At 38.7% G+C, this 19765-nt stretch overlaps 1 protein-coding gene across 1 annotated transcript in view; it reads left to right on the top strand.

Annotated features, from left to right (window-relative positions):
* The window catches only part of dntt (deoxynucleotidyltransferase, terminal), a 104145-nt gene that overhangs the window by 61742 nt on the left and 22638 nt on the right, over positions 1-19765 (top strand). The window contains exons 8-10 of the mRNA XM_088013206.1: positions 389-491; positions 13096-13344; positions 13507-13590. Of these exons, the coding sequence (XP_087869332.1) occupies positions 389-491; positions 13096-13344; positions 13507-13590 (436 nt within the window). The remainder of the gene's footprint in view (positions 1-388; positions 492-13095; positions 13345-13506; positions 13591-19765) is intronic.

Genomic DNA, 19765 nt, shown 5'->3' with positions numbered 1-19765 from the left:
ATTAAGTTTGGAAGCAGTGTTGTTGGGTATGCCCAGAGAAATGGAGGAATGATTTCAGAGTTACTGATCCAGGTGCCAGATAGACGCTCTCACACACCTTTTGTGTGCGTACGGTTCCTGGGGGAGTTTTATCTGACATCTGGTCCTGCAGAAACAGTAATCCTGTCATGATAACCTTACAGGACTGAAACCTCCCGTGAACACAGCTGTACTGATGGATAAAACGTCAATTCAAGCAGAAAAAATTAGAACTGTTTGTACAGGAAGCAAACAAAATATTTAAAACTACTCTGATGCCTGCTGCCTGTTTCAGCCACAGTAGGATTCGTTTTATTTTGAAGAGCAAACACTTTATTTACTGAAACAACACTTTGTGTTTTATTTTTAGGGGGAAGGACTTTGGCCATGATGTCGACTATGTAGTGACCACAACAGAGCTGGGAAAGGAGGAAAACCTTCTGATCAGCATCATCGAAAGTCTGAAAAAACAAGCAAGTAGACACTTTCAGTTTCCTGCAAAAGTTTGGGGATTTGTGGCCAAAAAAGCAACAGAAAAAATAATTATTTTCAGATGTTTAGAATATTTTAATGTTTGCAAATTTACTATAATTTGCAAAGTGAAGTTGGAACATCACTGCTCATCTGACAGTTTGCTGTGTCACATTGCTTCACTTTCGATGTGCAAAAATTTATTCCAAACATAATAGTCCTAAAAGGAAGTGAACAAGGAATACAAAAGACACATTTTTGTACCACAATAATCTTAATATGCTCTAGAATATTTAAGATAACAATTGTTTAAATATTATTTTACCTATCAAATGTACAGCTTTATATATATTGTGTATATATTGTGCCAAACTAGATAAAGGTGAAAATATGTTGAATATTATTTAATCTAAAGAAGTTCTCATCGAATGCAAAAACAGCTTTTTATTAATATTTTAATAGTTTTATCAACACATTCCTCCACAAACGGCCCTTTAAAGACATTTGTGATCTTTATGTGAAATAGAGTTTGACAACCCTGCCATAAACTCATATTATGTTTTCCTCATTATTAAATCAAAAAAGGAAAATTAAATTTTAATTGTTTTTTTTTGTCATGGACTCGCCAAACACAGATATGCCTAAATATTTGCATTTACACATTTGTGCCATTTCTCACCCATATTTCTATATCTTATGAAAATGACTTCCTTAAATTTTGACTTTAACTCCTCATTTAACTTCTTACATAATTTTACACCATGAATTATAAAACAACAGCTATTACAAATCCTTTAGTTTAAATAATTAAAAAATAAAATAAGTTGTAGGCAATTATCTTCAACTAAAACTTCTTGATCTCAATTAATATTCCACTCAATGCGTCTCTAAAAATTACATTATAAAGCAGAAAGAAAAGAAGCTCTGCTGTTTCAGAGACGCATTGAGTGAAATGTTTGGAAAGGTGAGACGCGTGCAAACAGTCAACACATTTGCTCTGTACCTGGAACCTACACAAAATCTCTCACGTCAGCAGATGAGGCAATGCATGAACTGAGCCGCAAATCTTTCAGACACGTTCACAGACAAAGAGAACGTCTGCAACACTGGATGCATTCAAAAACACTGTTTCATTATCAACACCAAAGCACTGCTGACTTTAAGAGATGTTAATAAATACTGTGATTTTCCTGCATCGTGTGCAGCGGCGACAGCTGCTCCTCAGCAGACACCCCCCCTGTTCTCCAGCTGTAAGAGCACATCTCAGACTCTCTGGAAAAAACAAAAAATATATATATAAATATATATAAACCTCCCCCTGTGATGCAGATGTGTGAATAGTAATGTGCCAAAAAAAAAAGGTCTAAACCAGATTGTCAGCACCTGCCCTGGAACGTCTTCTGTGCTGATGTGTGAAAATGGAGTTTGTTACAAATGTTCACCAGCCATGTCTGTCTGCCAAGAATAATGCAGCTGAGCACTGATCATGTTCGAAGCTCAAATCTTTGCTCCAGGCTTTTTCTTTTTTATTTTCAAACCGAATAGCCAAGTTTTACCCCAGATTGTGTGAAAGTAACACAAAATTTTAAACTTTCACAAACAAAAAATTTAAAGCGGCGGAACATACTTTCAAATATTCATACTATATCTCGCCTTTGAAGTTTTATTTATTTATTTTTTTAACTTAGTTGGAGTTTCTAAGGAGTGAAATGTTAGAGTTCATGCGATCATCAGCTATCAAAAATCCTGAAATAATTTTTATTAATAATAACAAAGCTGGCCTCTTATCACCTGAAGAACATTTCCAGGATTAGCGGACTAATGTCTGCTAGATCGAGAGCACATGTGCCAAACTCGAGGCTCGGGGGCCAAATCTGGCCCGCCCATGTTTTTTATTTGGCCCTCCAAAGTCTAGCAGGACACGTAAATAAAACCTTCAAAATAACAGTTCTGTGCTTAAATATTGTTTTATTAATAAAATTTAATCAGTTTTTATCTGTAAACTGCCAAATTACATGAACGTGAAAATATATTTAAAATTATTTAACTTAATTACCGTAGGCAGGAATGGCTCTTCATTCACATTTTAGCAGTTCTGATGTTAACATTCTGATGTGTAACAACAGTTGTTGGATGTTTTTGTAAAGCACTTTGAAATGCTTGTAGCTGGAATGTGCTAAACAAATAAACTTGACTTGACTTAAGCTGCAGGGATGGATTTGACCAGAGTTCACCTGGTTGTTAAATGGAGCGAAGCAATTTACAGCTATTATAGCAGATTCCCATTGAAGCTTTCTTTTTGTTCAATTCACTTGAAGGAAATAACAAGAGTTGTGGTACTTAAGTTATCTGAAATTGAAAGAATTAAAAAGATGTGGCTGAATTTAATAATAGATAACACACAATTGGTTATTTCACAAACTTGTTGCAGAGCGTTTAAGGCCATAGATCGCTCTGGACACCCTTTAATGGAAAATGGATCCTTTAATCGAAAGTGGGCCAGATGGAAAGGTGGCTGAAAGGATGAAAGACGGAGAGCATGAATGTAAAAGGCAGGCAGCTGATGAAAGCAGAGCCATTAGAAAACGATAAAGTGAGAAAATGTGTCAGCCAAAGATAAAACATGGAGAGTCACAGTGTTAATAGCAGGTTATGTTTACATACACTTGATGTTTTAATTAATAGCTGCATTAAAATGACGACAATTACTTTATTCTAATTTAACAATAATTTGACAAATATCGTTGTGCCGCAGGGGAGTCTAATTTAAGAGCCGCATGGAAACACATTCCTCTACGCTGAGAACGGGACGTAATTGGAAATAAATGAGACTTTTTAAAAGACTTAGAGAATCTGTTGAAGGGATTTGTCACAAATCGTCTGTTTTTATCTTTAATTTGTTGCCATAAATGTTCAGCTGGGTGGTCAGAAATGTTCAAAGCACACCAGTACTCCAAAAGTACTTTTATACATTACCAACACAAAGTAGGGTGTAGTTGTGGAACAAAACATGGCATAGAAGCGGACTACAACGCAGGGAATTCTGGGTAATTACAACCAAAAGAGCCGCAAGAATCGCTGGGTGCAAAAGAGAAATCCCACAACTGCTGAAATCTAACGCCACTGCATTTTAGTTTGATTTCATGAAGAAGGGAGTTGCACACATGTCTTCTTCTGAGGTTTTTGGTTTTTGTTACCTTCAGCGGTTCTCGGTGCAGCGCCCCCACAGGCGAGGAGGGGAACAGGATTTTCAATTTGTTTTGTTTTTATAGCATTTATTTTTGGTTACTTAGCTTACAGGTATGGGTCATACATGCAGAACTGGCTCTCATGAGGTAGTTTATGGTCTGATCCAAGTATCTTGCTCAGAAATCAATTCTTTTTAAAAAAATTTTGTTACATCTGACCAGTTGACAGACTTGTGTTGCTTTGTTTGTGTTGTGTGAATTGAATGAATCTGAGGCTTGTTTCTTGGTGTTGGTGTGAAGAATTACCAGGTATTGTTTGTTTCCGTCTTGCCTGCAGGTGTTTTCCAAGCCACAGTGTTAAACCCGGAGCAGGGAGAATCCTTACATAGACAAGCTTATTATGGGATGTTCCATTTGTGATGCTCTGCCTAGTGGTGTTTGTGTTTGGTACAACATTAAAAAGAAGAAGAAATGCATGCATTTGCAACCAAACAACTTAATTGTATTTTAGATACGGGCATTGCTACATATTCTTTGTGTTTCTGTTGTCTGTAGTTAAATTGTTTGTGACTAAACTCCAATTAATGTTAGTTGGTCTTGTGGGAGGAGCGTCCAGCATAAAGCCTGGAGTATTTGCTCACTTCTGAGTGCTACACCTCCACAGCTGACTTTCTCATTTAATGTGGTTCCAGTTAAAACTTTTGTTTTTGTGAATATTTGTTTTCCATAATCCATTACTCTGCAGTTTGCACCTTACTTGCCAGGTAGAAAATAAAACAAGCACCATTTTCTTTTTTTTTTTAGGATCGACTGTTTAGCCATCTTATTAAGCAGCTAATGATGTGTTGCTAATGTTAGATCCCGTTCTCTATGAAGTCAAAGCCGGTTCTAATTATTCCCAATGCTCCCTGTATGTGTGTCTTCTTCCTGTGTGATCTTTAAAACCACATAACCTGAAAAGAAACTGGACTTGGATGTAGTAGAGTTAACCCAGCATTAATCAGTGACAATCTTTATTCATTCATCATAGCCTTATTCTAAATGTAGCCAAATTAATCATCAGTTATTTAATCATCATTTCAGAGCCCATTAAACAAAACTCTCCTTAACCAACTGACTGTCAGAATAATAGATCTTACATTGTTCAATCATGACCTTGAAAGTTTGCTATAAATCTACTAATTCAACAGTAATGAAGTATATTTTTGCCTTTGTATGTTTCCAGTTGTTTGAGGGTGGAAGACCATCTTGCCATCATCATAATTTTACTTTCCCCTTGTCAGATTAAGTTAAGACTCCAGCTGGGTCACTCCAAAGCATTAAAGATGACTCTTGAAAATGAAAAAGATTCAAAATTATACAACTGTCAATATTCAAAAAGCAGAAATGAAGCCTCCTGCACAAACAAGAATGTCGCAAGTGGTTTCTGGATGGTAAATCAACAACAAATCACTTGTCTTCCAGCAGCCATTGTACAGCGCGTACAGCGGTAAAACCAGCTGGAGCTCAGTTTGGGTTGCTATGCAACGGGCTGGGCTTTGCTGGGGTTGCTAGGTGATGGGCAATGACTTCTGGTTTGCGACGTTACATTTGGAAGGTTTTTGAAACAGCTTGTTTTCCAGACACCAAAAAAACATTAACTTACTATCGATGCGCTTGGGCTGCTTTCAGAAGCAGGAGAAGCCCAGACCGAAGTACAAAAAAGTTCAAAGTGTTAATGTTTTGCATAATAGTTCCCGTTTTAATGCTATTTCCAGCCAGAAGAACTAACTGACTTAAAATCACTTAAGTCATTTTCCAAGAGTTGGTCTCCCAGGAGCTTTGTTTGTCAGCTTTGACACTGATCCAGAGTCGTGTTGAGATGTACAGTATGAAACGGAGCGGTGAGGACTGGGGGGATTGTTCTCACTGAATGCTGTTCTATACATAGTTTGAGACGGTTATAACAGGAGATAAGTGCTTCACAGACCTGCACTGTCTAGCTACTCTCGTCTTTTTGCACTCTTTGGGTTTAAAAATAAATCCCTCCATCTTCATTCTCTGTTTCAACCACTGCGCCTTGTGTCTGCACCCCACCAGAGGTCTGTCCTTATGATAATTACCTCCTACTTACCGTCTGCTATCACTGGGAGCTCACATCTTGCAGCCATTTCCATTCACGTAGGGAGACAGAGCAAGGTGAAGGTGTGAAAGTGTGTGCGGATATGCGAGGACAGTGAATTAGATGGATAGGGCAGGTGTTAAAAAGGCTTTCAGAGCCTAAGAAAGGACAGCGTGATACGACTGGAAGCTTTCTTCTCAGCGGTGCTGGCAGAAAAGGGATGAGGAGAGAGGGACTGCTCTGCAGGGACGAGGACACGAGAGGTAGTGATTAAGTGGAGGTAGCAAAGGTTGACTTTAAGTCGTGTAACCTTGTCATCTGCAATCGAGCCCCCGGGGGCCGTCGTGTCTTCACTCAGGCCTTGTGTCACAGAGAGGCCTAACACATCCGCACCCCGTCCAGTCCATCCAGCTCCCCTTGTACAGCCTGAAGATAAAAATACTTCCATCTAAAAATGTCCTTTAAAAAGGGGTTCATCATTTTTACCCGCCCCCTTCTGATGCTGGTATTTAGGAAGCATGACTTGGGGGCAGAGTCAAGGTCAGCCAGGAATGTCTTTATCAGACGGATGAGTTTCAGCTTCACCTGGCTAATGGCGATGGACGTCCATGTGACGCCACCGATCATCTTTGTCTCTAAATATTGTCCTCTGTGGCACCAAGTTACTTCTGAAGCCTTATCAGTAACTGAGTTTCAATTACAAAACTGGGCAGAACTTTGTCTCTATTCTGCTACTGTCCAAAAAATATACAATTTTGCAATTATGTTGTTTCTATTAAACACAATTAAAATCACATGATTATGTTTATTTACGTGATAAGTCATTAAAGAACATGGCGCGCCACCGTCCACTCGTCTTCTTTTTGGTTTGTGCCAGTGGCAACATCCAGTTGTTGATCACAATTCATGATGGGAAAGTGTTTCCAATACAGCCAAAAAAACCACCTGAGCCTAGAACCCAAACCTTTGTCAACAAACGAGGATTTTTATTTTAATTTCCATGGATCCATTAAGAAAAATTATTTTCAAAATATCAAATTGTGCAGTTATTGCTCCTAGATACTGAGATCTTAGTCTGGTCACTTCTGCCTATTTTGAGCTCCTTTCAGAATGAGCCATTTTAGGGACTCTGTCACTTTAAATCCAAATAAGCTTCTCCTCGTTGTGAAATTATGAAACCGAACATCTTTGAAAAGCAGAAGGTACGCCTCCTGCACAACCAAAGCAAACACAGCAAGTTGTTTCTGAATGGAAAGTCAACAACGAAACACTTGTCTTTTCCAGCAGCCATTGTACAGTGGTAGAACCAGTTGACCAAATGTGCTGGAGTTCTGCTTGGATTGCTAGGTAACAGACTAGGCTTTACTGGAGTCACTAGTGGCACTGTTACTAATTTGTGACGTTACATTTGGAAGGTTTTTGAAACGGCTCATTTTCCAGACACCAAAAATCATGAACTTAATGCCAGAAAAATGGCTGTTTTTTTTTTTTTTTTTTTGAAGCAGTAGAGATCAAAATGGAAGTATAAAAACATACAAAATGTGAGTTTTGCACAATATTGGTCAAAATTTAAATATTAATAATATATTTACGGATGACAACTTAAGCTTAGAATATGGAACATTTACGTCATCGACTGAAGTTCGGTTGTGCTGTGTCTGTTTTAAATGAAAAAATCTAACATTTTAGTTAATATAAACCAACAAAAGCTCTCCACACAGCTGGGGTTGTTTAATCAAAATGAATCTTTTTAGGACCTAAATGAAAGTTACAGTTACGAAATGTTCCACTTTCATTCCAGTAATCAGCCGCTTTAGTTCTGGCAAATCTCTGCTTCAAAGTCGCAGTGCAGTTCAAACAGTCCTGGCCAAAGCACATTAATCTACAAGGCGATTTTTTTTATTTTATTCATTTTTTTAAGCCTCAGTTTTTGTGAGTCAGAGGGAATTCGAGATGAGATCAGAGCGCCTGGCGGGCCCTGACGACGTATCGCTCATCTTTTGGTTCCAGATGGCTGCTGTGGCCTCTCGTCATCCTCCCTGAAGGAAAGGACCCGGGAAACCAGGCTAATACAACACCGTCGTCTTCAGATCACCTTTTCAGAAGGCTTGTTTACTCAACTCTTATTATTATTTATTTTTAAACCACTGCTCAAAGAAAAGGCTTTAGGGAAAAGTTTATCCTCCCGCCGAACTCTTTTATGATTCTCTGTGTAAACGGTTCTGGTAGAATAAAATTGCGCTCGGATGCTGGCTAACGCTACCTGCTGTGAGTGAGATGATTACAGAGAGCTGTTGGGCTAAACAGTTGCTGGAAATGCTGAGATGGAGGAACTTCATGACATTTGTTTTATGGTGGATTTCTTGGTGACCGACTTAGAGCTGTTAGGTATTGAACTGTGTTGACGGTTTAGTTTGTAGAGACATAAAGGTTAAATCTCACAGAACAATCCAGTGAGTTTTATATAACAGTTTGAACAGTGTCTTGTGTGCATTGCTGATGTTTCAGCTGCTGAATATTCTGCTTAGTATTTTATTTATGCACAAAGCCTTGAAGAAGTAAACATCCGTCCATCTACACTGGCTCATCCTTGCAGGGTTGCATTGATGCAAATCTGAAAAATAATGCTGCATGATTTTTTGTTTTACTTTTAGAAATTTCTAATTTTTTACCATTTAGTTAAAGATGCACCTTAATCTAACTCCAGATATCTGAAGAGTTCTCTTGATCAAAATTTTATTTCAGCTATTTGCTTAAACAGTGTTTGTGATACACTAACTGTGAAATATGTTATTCTGGATATCTAAAACATAATTTTTTAATATCAAACATTTATTTTATTATTTCTGTCATGTTTTAGGTTTGACTAAAGTTTTGATATTTTGTTATTTTTACATGGTTCTGTCTTATCTTTATGTTTTTATTTAATGCGATGGCTCGTCGTCTTCGTGTATTTCGGTGTTGCGTTGTAAGGGAGTGACGAGTGCGTACAACCTGGTGCTTTACAAATAAACTTGCCAGGATATTATTCTAAAGTTTTAAAATCATATTTATGCCTGTAAGTCACATATATAGGAGATATAATGTGCTCTCTTTGGTTCACTTTCTTTCTAAGTAGAATGTTTTCTTTTTCACTTCAGTGAATTCCTCTAAGATTTACTTAAAACTGCGTTGCAGACCAGGTTTCGTTTGCTTGGTCTGCATCAGTATGTGAGTTTTCACATGTGCCTGAATGAAGCGAGAACTCTGGTTTACTGAAAGTGAACCAAACGGATATAATGAGAAAGATTTAGGACTACGGTTTTGGTTTTCTTCCAACAGAACAATGATCCTAACCATGCAAGCAAAGCTATAGTGAAACGTATACGAATGGCCAAGTCAAAGTCCAGAGCTAAGTTATGCTTACTGTCCAGTTTCACTGTAATTTAGATGTTTGCAAAGCAAAAAGTGCAAATGTTTTGTTTTCCAAAGATTAAACACAAATGCATTCCAGTGTTTTTATATTGTACTTAAAATTGCATGATTTACTTTCCACACTATAATTATGTGCGACTTCATTGCACAAATTGCAGTAAAATACATCACTTCAAAAAGTTAAAGGCTTATTATTCCTTTTGCAAAGCATTGTGTTTTCTTAATACTGCCCATGTGAAATGCTCTGCAACTTTGGTTGGTTCTGCTGTCAGACTTGGGGAGGATTTTATTTTCAGATTTGTCAGTATTTTCATGCTTTTATGCCGTCATCCCAGCCTCATCTCAGTTGGTACTTTTAGTGCCGGCAGCTACACTGTTATTGAGCATCAGGCGAACTTTAAGAATCCCAGTCCTGTCCTATTATTGGAGGGTGAATGGTTATCTTTAATTGCAGAGAGTTATCAGGGATGCAGACAAGGGGTGACAGGGAGAATTTCTCCCTACAGTTGCCCAAGAAATGACTCCACTTAGAAAGATAATTAGAGAGTGGAAGTAAAGAGGGCCTGCCGGTTTCTTTGAGGTTTTTCCTCCCCATCTGTCACTCAGGTTTTCCAAACTGCCCTGGATTTCTCATCGCCTTGTGAGAAACATTGTTCCTTTCCAGTGACCTGTGCTCAGGAGCAGCAATTCACGCTATGCTGACACGGTGTTAAATGTTTTGTAATTACCCTCTCTCATCAGATGAGCAGGCAGAGAGGCGCCCCCCAGATTTACTTCCTCGCTTATTGGTCCTTAAGGAGAATGTGGCAAGTTTATGGGCAGCGTGAGGAAAGTAGCATCCAAACAATCATGGTGGCTGCTGGAATTAAATGGAAAATGTGTAATCTAAAGCGCACTAACTCTTTTGGATCTAGGAAAAACCTTAATCTTCCAGAGAGCGTCCCTAAGGAAATCAGTCTATTGACTTTTTTTGTTTGTTGCCCCAATCTAAGTTGTACACTTTGTACTCAACTGTGCTTTACTTTTTTCTGCAGTGCTGAGCATTTTAATCCTTAAAAACGATGTTTTCAACTTTAATTTACTGTTTTTATTGCATCATGTAAAAAGAATTAAATCCATGTATGTTTTACCTTTTTTTAATACTTTTACAAATCAATCATGGTCGACAAAGTTTGACTTATTTGACAAAAGAAAATAATGACAATTAAGTAATATTTTGCTTCATACCAAACGTGACTTGAGTGTCAGGAGCGTCTGGTTTACATTCAAGGTCTATGTGGAAACCATCGAGGGGCGCTGTGACGCGTTTCGTACGTCTGGCACTGCGCGATCGGAGCGTTTTGAGTGTCCAGGGCCTCCGACGCAGAAGTTAGAAAATCTGAACTTTTGCCATTGGAAGCGGAGCGTCAACCAATCAGAGAGTCTCTATGTGAGGCAGTGGCCTGTCGTTGGTGTCCTGCCAGGAGATGCAGCCACCGTTAGCTGGTCATCAAACTTTACTCTGGTCAGACGAAAAGCCCAGCTGGCTCGTGAAGCTCACAACACCTCTGAATTATCTGGTGAATTCAAACACTCACCCTAAAGGCCACATTCTGTTGATTTCAGTAAATAAAACCTGCATACTATCAATATTTTATTTGCCATTTTTCAAAGTAACCAGGAGAGGAATAAAAGGCAAGAGGTTCCTTCTGAAGAGCGTTAGGCCGTTATCAGCTGTCGTTGCTTATTCAATAAAAACTGAACACAAAATGTTCAGCAAAGTCATGTGAGCCTCTGTTGTGATGCAGAAGCTTTCACTACGTAATATTTTGGTGCCGCTCTCTCAACTTCATCCACCATTATACAAGGAGAGCGGCAACAGAAAACATCGGTTCGTCTAGAGCAAAATGTCAAGCGTCTGACTGCAAAGTCAACTTGAAGCGTCAGATGAGTTTTTGACACACGAAACGCGTTAAATGTGAACGCAGCAATATGCAGCGTCAAGCATCTTTACAAGCCTTTTTGCTTTTGTTCTGATGCGTTTGGGTCACACAACACATCTACTTCCTGAACAGTCTGATGGTTTGGCATTTCCACGCTTTTCAAACTATTACGTAATGTTTGAACAGATGAGCAAAGTACCTTCAAGACTCTGACCACTTTTAAGGCCTTTAAAGTGACCATCATCAACTGCTGTAATTATTACACATTCTGTAAAAAGACCTTCCTTCCTCTTTCCAGAAGTAGTTATATCTTTAGTTCTTTGTCTGAAAAGTCCACACATACTATCTCTATGATAATTACTGTCAACAAACTCATCACTCATACATATTTGTTTGGTTTCTTTTCTGAACCTTGTGGCAACACCAGATAATAAAAAAGAAGAAAAAAACTAATTGCCTGCAGCAGTGACATCCACTGGATAAATTAAAATTAGTTTTGCTGGGAGAAAAAAAAACGCAGACCAAAGTTTTTGTATAAATCCTGCGGCAGTGTAATTCACAGCAAATTTCATGCCAGTTATTTGAATAATTATCAGTCCTACTGACCATCAACAATAAACAAATGTCAGTCTAGACACTGGCTCTCATTTACAGGCCTCAGTTACTGAGAGGATGTTGAGACTTCATCTTTATTCATCAGCGCTCACAAGAAAAAAGAGACAAATTAACCTCAGCATCACTGCATCCACTTGTCAACAAGATTTTGTCGCTGAATTCTGCTCCTTCCTTAGTTCACTGCTTTAAAATGGTAAATATATCCAGCCTCGTTTAAAGAAACATAACCTTGATGCAACCACTTCGAACACCGGAGGGTCTGTGTCTGAACTGCCTTTTATCTCCAAGATTAGACTCGGTCCGGCTCTGAAACATTCCCAGCTGCAGTATTTTCTAGGAAAGCATTCGAGTTTCCAACAAAACTGCACTTCTCTCTCTACAGCTGAAATTTTACAGCAACATGAGATTCAGTAAAATTTCTGTTGCTAGAAGGCAGGACTTTTTAATAGTGTTACGGTACTTACACAAACATTCTTGCCAAAAATGTGTTACATAACCTAAAAGCTGTTAATAAAACCTTTTGCTTCTGTATGTAAAACGTTGTCAAAAAACTGCAAGTCGAAAGTTTGGAGCTGAATCTAATTGCAAAGTTGTTGCAAGACTTGAAAATTGTTGACGGATGCTCTCCATCCTCTCTGATATAACTAGAGATATTTTACAAGAGAAAAGAAAAGTCTAAAAGGTCACTTTAAAGCTTTGAGAATCTGGGAGCTTTGCTGCAAAATGTGCTTCTGCAAAGAACCGACTTGGTGACATGAAATGAATGCTAGCCACTATTTTCAGAGTTTTATTCATATGTAAAATCGTGTGCATTATTTTCCTTCCACTTCACAGTTACACACAAAAATAAAATCACAAATAAAAGAAAATTAATTTGAAGTCCAGTGGGTGTTTAAACTTTTACAAGGCAGGTTTTTCTATTTTACATATTAGGGCCATATTAAAAAAAAAAAAAAAAAAAAAAAAATATATATATATATATATATATATATATATATAACTAAAATTATGAGAAAGTAATAAAATTACGGGAACAAAGTCAAAATAAAGTTGAAATAATGAGAATAAAGATATATATTGAGAATAAAATAGTCATATTAATAATATTAAACCAATAAAGAAATTATATATTTTTTAATGATCCTTTATTATTTGAATGTAAACTAATTACAACCCCCAAATTTGAAATCTACAGCATGATTTCATTTTCAGAGTGAATCCACTACAAATGAACAGTTGAGTATTTTGGACCAGAGAGGAAACCTGATGGAGTTTTCACTCTTTTAGCCTCAAGGCTGAAAGAGTTGTTCATCCTTTCCATAAGACGCAGTATTTTTTACTTAAACTCTTTGTTTCTCTCCATCAGGGTCTTCTACTCTTCTCTGATTACCAGGCGTCGACCTTTGACTTATCGAAGCTTCCCAGCCACAGGTTTGAGGCCATGGATCACTTTGCGAAGTGCTTCCTGATCCTGCGTCTGGAGGGCAGCCGGGTGGAGGGAGGCCTTCAGAGGGCGCAGGGCGACGGCCGCGGGTGGAGAGCGGTGCGCGTGGACCTGGTGTCGCCGCCGGCGGACCGCTTCGCCTTCACGATGCTCGGTTGGACCGGCTCCCGGGTAAGGAAGCTTCTCACCGACCACCAGGTAGACGTGGGTTTTTAGTCTCCTTACTGATTATTTTCTAATGAGGGCGTCATATTGAATGTTAGCCCATCATAAGGGTAAAAACTTATTTCTGAATTATACGTAAAACAAAGTGTTGACTTTTAATTTCCACAGATGTTTGAGAGAGACTTACGAAGGTTTGCTCGACTGGAACGACAGATGCTTCTGGACAACCACGCCTTGTTTGACAAAACAAAGGTACTGTTTATTTTAGAGTACACAAAAATATGCTTTCAGTCTAAAACTTTATTTATTTTCATGTTTATTCATACTGGTTGTTTCATTTGGATCCAGTTCACTGCAAAAATAAAATCTTAAGTATTTGTGGTTTAGTTTCTACTGCAAATATCTACACTTGGAATAAGACAAAACGAACTGTGAAGTAACTTTTCAGCAAGAAATAGGAGCTTTGTTAAGTCAATAATTCCTTAATATTGATGGAAAAGTACTAGTTTCATTAGTAGGTTATAAAATAAAATAATCTGCCAATGGAACAAATGCTTTTTCGTATATATTAGGGAATTATTGAGTTAAACGAACTCCTATTTCTTGCTGAGAAGTTACTTCATAGTTAGATTTGCCTTACTTCAAGCATTATTTGTATTAAAAATTAGACCAAAAATACTTTTGCAGTGAAGAACTCGCTTACAGAGAGATCTGTTTTGATAAAACAAAATTACAATCACAGAAACAAAACAAGAACGAGCCAAAAACAAGAGCAGGTTTCATAAGACGGTCTCTTGAATTTCTCTTCTTCTTTAAAAAAATGCTGATTATAAGAGCAGTCATTTAAAAAAAAGACACCGACATTTTAAACAAAATAAAAACGATCTGGTCGACGTCTGTAGCCACCGTGAAGCTACATGCTGTTCCAGTTTTTGAATTGATTTAGATTTATGCAAACTGTGTTGGTTTCTGAGATCTTTTATCGTTCCTTTTGTTATCAGACAGGTTTTTTTTTTTATGATTCTTGATTCTACAGGTCCAGTGATGTTCAGGCCTGGGTGTGGCTAATGAAATTAAACCAAAAACTGTTTATAATTGCAGTTAATTCATGATCTCATCAATCATGAAAACTGATGTCAGTCTGTTATGTTAGCCTGGTATCAATTTAACAGAAGCGATCTATAATGGGAAAATACATTTTTAGATCATTCTACCTGAACTGAAATGGAAGAGTATCTCATTAGAAATCGTTTTAAATGCAGTTTGTTGTATTAACTGGTTTAACAAGGTTTTGTGTCAGTAAAGATCATGCAGGCTTTAAATCGATCAGCTGGAAACAACGTCTCTGCTTTCTGTATTCTTAGATCCTGAACCAGCTCATGTCTGCATGGTAACTTTAAGACGCCAACATTTGGCTTATTATTCAGTAAACTGACGGGAGAACAAAGAAAGACACGAGAACCATCAATCTGGCTGACGGCCATCTTGCAGCCTCGGTCTTTTTCCTGAGCTTGCGACTTATTTCCGATGCATGGAGCAGACAGGCGAGCCGATTGGGTTTGGAGTCGAGTGGGACAAGGGTGTTAGGTGGATCAGCGTGCAGATCGACAGGGAAGAAACCCTGTCACTGCAGCGTCCCGTCAGCGGCTCCCCGGGGACGGAGGTCAGAGTCCCGGGATCAGCGGGCGGCAGCTCCCTGACAGATATTATACACGGCCAGCCAACTCAGATGGCGTTTATTCAAATGCAAGGGCAGAGCTGCGCCTGCTGACAGTGCAGTCACCCATGCGCTGGGGTGGGTAAGAGGGTAAAACACACAATCTTTCCTTTCCTTCCCGTTTTGCTGAGTTCTTTACTTTGTCTGATGCAGTCGCCGCTTTGTCGACGGCTGAAGCGTCACTTCTTCTCTGAACCGCCAAGGTCAACAGAAAGCTCCACATGTTGCTCTCAGAAAGCTCTTCACGACCCGTTTCTCATTCCGAGCCCAACATCACAGCCGTAATTAACCTAATGAAGATCAATTAAGTGTCTCTGCGTCTGTCCGTCCTCCGCCTTCACACAGCTTGGCTCGTGTTCGTTCGTTCTCACTTTTTTTTGTCCATACTGGCTGCAGTTAATTGGTTGAACGTATGGCTTAGGACAACGTGATAATAGGGCTTTCATCTTTTCCGTGTCCTTTCTAATTGGCCGTCAGTTTTGAAGGGACTTCTGCATTGCTTGTGTGACTGGTGTCACAGAAACAGGGGGAGCGATGAAGACTTATGTCTGATTAAAGGGAAACATCTCAGCTAAGGACCAAAGGCGGTCGTTTAGAGGACTTTAATCATCCGGGTCTCTGGGAGACTCTCAATGGACACCAGCTGGTCTCTGTCTTATTATAAAATGCTTTAAAAAAGATTAGAAGTCTACAGCATCCTAATGATCTCCACTCAATTACGAACAGACTCCGGGGAAGTCCTTGAACCGCCCTGGGAGTGTCGCACAGAAACACGCTGACTTGGGGTTCGTACATGTCGGATACATTCCTGATGTTACACATTCACTGAGAGTCAGTTTTACTGGCAGAGGAGGCGGTTATTGGCCGTTGTCGAAACATAATCCAAACCAATTACAGAAAATAACACTGCAACACAAAGCTTTATGAGCGCAAGGCGACGGATGTTGACAGCTTTACTCATAAAGGTTCACATTACACAATATTCACACTGGTGTTGAGAGTATGAGCAGAGAGAGGAGAATACTTCACAGGAAAGCCACTTAATACGGGGGGATAATAGAAAGCAGTTCGTCTTAGTAAGGCAGGGAATGGACCGCAGTGTAATCGGACCATTGTAGATAAAAAAATAAATAAATTTACACCAAAAAAAACCAAATGCATCTGAGTTTGAAAAGTCAAAACTTGGCTAGAAAAAAATGTAACTTTGAGATTTATCTTTGAAATTTTTTAGAAAAAATTTTACTTTCAAAAGTCTAAAATTTTTGACATTTAAACTTTCAAATTTCCAACATTAAGCTCAACATTTCTGACTTTTTTCTTATAAATTTTGGACTTTTTAAACTCAGACATTTCCATGTTTTATTTTTCACTATTTTTTTTTTTTCTTGCAAATTTTCAATTTTTGCAGCACAGACCTTTTCAGTTTTTAACTAGAAAACTTCTGATATTTATCTCAAAATTTCTGGGATTTTTTTTATTGCAAATTTTAAATTTTTGAAGTTCAGAATTTTCCATGTTTTCTTTTTCTAGAAATTTGTGAGATTAATCTCAAAATTGTTTAGTTTTTTGTTGGAAATGTTCTCATTTTTTTGAATTATCTATAATGGCTCTAATGGTTGAATCCATTTCACTTTTCTATGTTTATTTATTTTTTTATTCCAAAAATCCTAACAGATTTTCGGCATCAGAAACTTTCTTGAAACTAAATGAAATTGTCATAATTAGTCGTTTATACACGTGTGAAATAAAAAACCTGAGAGTTTTCTCCATGATTTATAAGTAAGGATTCGTTGTGAGTGGACATAGATACACACGACTGACATTTATTTGTCCTGTGAAAATGTCTGTGCCTCAGACGTCGGAGGTAATTACTCCAAACGATATTTCCTGAGCAGCTCAGCTGATGAACTGAAGTCTGAGTTGGTGATGCTAGCTTGGGTAGTGGACCGTCGACTGGAGGCTGGTGTGTGTGTGTGTGTGTGTGTGTGTGTGTGTGTGTGCGTGTGTGTGTGTGTGTGTCCTCTGCTGTAACTCTGAAGGTTTGTGATAATTAATATGTGTTGTGGGTTTGATGAATGAGGACAGGTGGAGGATTTCATCATTCCTAGACAGACTGACTCCCTCCCCGGGCAGTAGGGATCCATGACCCTGCCCAGCACCTCCAAAAACACACACACACCTCTGTGCGTGGCTGGATCTACCCTTGAAACTTGCTGCGTATGTGTGTGAATGATCAGCGATGTGACTCCGCCATCGCCTCGATCAAAACCCAGGTACACTTGTTAAAGATGTTTGAGCTCATTAGATTCGCCGTCGTTTGTTCCGACTGTTCATGCATGCTTTCACACGCTGAATGCTCAGAGTGCACTGAATGCAGTGGATGAGGGTGTGTGCATATGTGTCTTTCTGTGCAGGTAATTACTCTACGTCATGTGCAGGAGTGTGATTAATGAGGCTCTGGTCAAAAGGCTGTGAGCGTAGATGTCCTGGCTTTGGTCCTGAAGCACATGTTCAGATATGAAAGGTTCATTTATATTTTCTTTCTTTTTACGCCGACATCCTCCAGCTCTGCAGTTCAGCTTCAAACGAACCATCAAACATGAACAGAAAACTGCTGAAACGACAGCCAGGCATCAAATCGGAACAGGGACTCAGGCAGACGGAGGAAAGTTGTGTTTTGGCTTCTCAACATCTTCTTACAAATTGTTACTTCTCTGGTCTATAATAATTTCCAGCTTAACTGGATTCACTGGGAAAGTGTTTCTCTTTTCTAAGTTCAGTTATGTGTAAAATACTTTAAATTTATATCTAATCAAATTAGGTTTAGTTGCGTTAAATGAGTGTGATTACATGTAATTGGACTTGAATTAAAGCTTTCTGTTGGATCCCTGCACATTGTAACCAAGGCTTGAATATCTGGAACTAAAATAAATGTGGCATATAGGCCATTTTATAACACAAACAAGTAACCATGTTAACCTCAGTTTTATAAAACATAACTTTAAAGAAATTTGACTTGATGCCTTGAAATTGGGTCTCTGTCTCTTTAAGAAGCTCCCATTCAGTTTCCAACCGTTCTTAGCAGCGTTGCTGCTTGTCTGATAAGCCCAGAGCATTAGCAGTTCCAGCATAATTAAAATGATCTAATTAATTAATTTAAAGTGTTACAGTCTTTGCCTTAAAATTAAAATTAATACATCAAATCCAGTCAATAAAAAAAAATATTTGCACATTTCAGGAAGAAGGCAGTTCAAACATTACATACACATGAAAATGACTAAACGTTTCAATGCACTCTACACTTTATACAAAATCACACTGCAATAATGTAATTAAAATACTCAATGATTCTAAAAATCTCAACAGTCTAAGTTATGAGCCAGCCACTCCAAAATATAACAAATAACTCTCCTTCCTTAGTTACCAGCAAAATTTGTTGTATTTTGCCGAAATACAAAGAAATCCTCAGAAATATTGGCTGTTATGAAAAGTAAACACAAAAAGGACATTTTTAATTAATCATTAAACACCAGGAATTGCTTCAAGAGCTACTGGAGATTTTTTGGAGGAGTTTTAATTGGCTAAATGGAAATCATTCTGCAAGTTGGTCCCCCAGTTTTTGATGAAAGTCATAAAATCTTTAATTTAAAAGTGCTGATAATTCTAAGTTAGTTCGGTTATCCACAGGGCACTTCAGTACGACTTCGTCTGCGTCAAGCACAGGGCGAAAAGCTGAATTTAATTCAGCTCTCTCTGTCAAATTATTGAGTCTTTGATTTGAAGTTCCAGCATGCTGCTCCGCTCCTCCGCCGCCCTTCCAGCAGCGGATGAGTGGACAATAGCGGGGCAATTGCACTGGGCTTTGGGGAGCAGCCGTTTTGAAAGTTCCCCCCTCACCCCCGGCCGGCTGGTTGGTGCTCACAGGTGGCGTCTGCATCGAGGACAGCAGGCCCGCCTGGAAGGAGGGCCGCGCTTTGCTAGCTGAGAATGAGGGAGGAGAAGTTTAATTTAGCTGTTGTTGGCATGTGGACTCTAAGGGGTGTCACAAGCACACTTCCTGACAGACAAGTCAGCCAAAATGGGGGTAATATTGGGGCTTCTGCCCTCTAAATACCCTGCTGGCATGTGAGGAGAGATGGGAAAATTGCCATTCAGACAGACACGAGGTTATATTTTGACACCATGCCCTGCAAAAGTTAAAAATGGTTTAAAAGTTGTTGCAAAAAGTAAAAAAAAAAAAAGCTAGATTTTTTATTTTAAGTTTATTCTCTTGCTTTGTGACACTCAAAATTATTGTCTGATTGTCGATGTGAGGCCCAACAAATTTTCCTTCACACGCAGAACAAGGCGGGTTTCGCCATGATGCTCCACTTGATACATTGCTGAGTTAAAGACATGTGACCTGGATGATGCTCGACATTCAGAGCAGGACGTGGAAAATAACACGGAAATAACGTTCATCTTTCTCTCCATTTGAACGGTTGGAACAACCGTACAGGACATTTTGAATGTGGGTGAACAGAAGTAAACAGGCTGCATTTACTACTTCCTGAAACCATCTGCACTGCGTGACGTCGATGCTGCGTCATCTGAAACCCAGCGATAGCTGGTTAACAAAGGTGGAGTTCATGTCTAACTTCTTCCACCCTGACTCTTTTTATTTTACCAGTGGTAATATTCAAGGCAGAATAGTGGAGCAGAAAAGCACAT

The sequence above is a fragment of the Poecilia mexicana genome, unplaced genomic scaffold (genome assembly GCF_051168715.1).
Source record: "Poecilia mexicana isolate PSO_F unplaced genomic scaffold, ASM5116871v1 scaffold_15, whole genome shotgun sequence".
NCBI classification, from domain to species: domain Eukaryota; kingdom Metazoa; phylum Chordata; class Actinopteri; order Cyprinodontiformes; family Poeciliidae; genus Poecilia; species Poecilia mexicana.
Note: the sequence above shows the minus strand (reverse complement) of the source record. Positions and strands in the feature narration are given on the sequence as shown.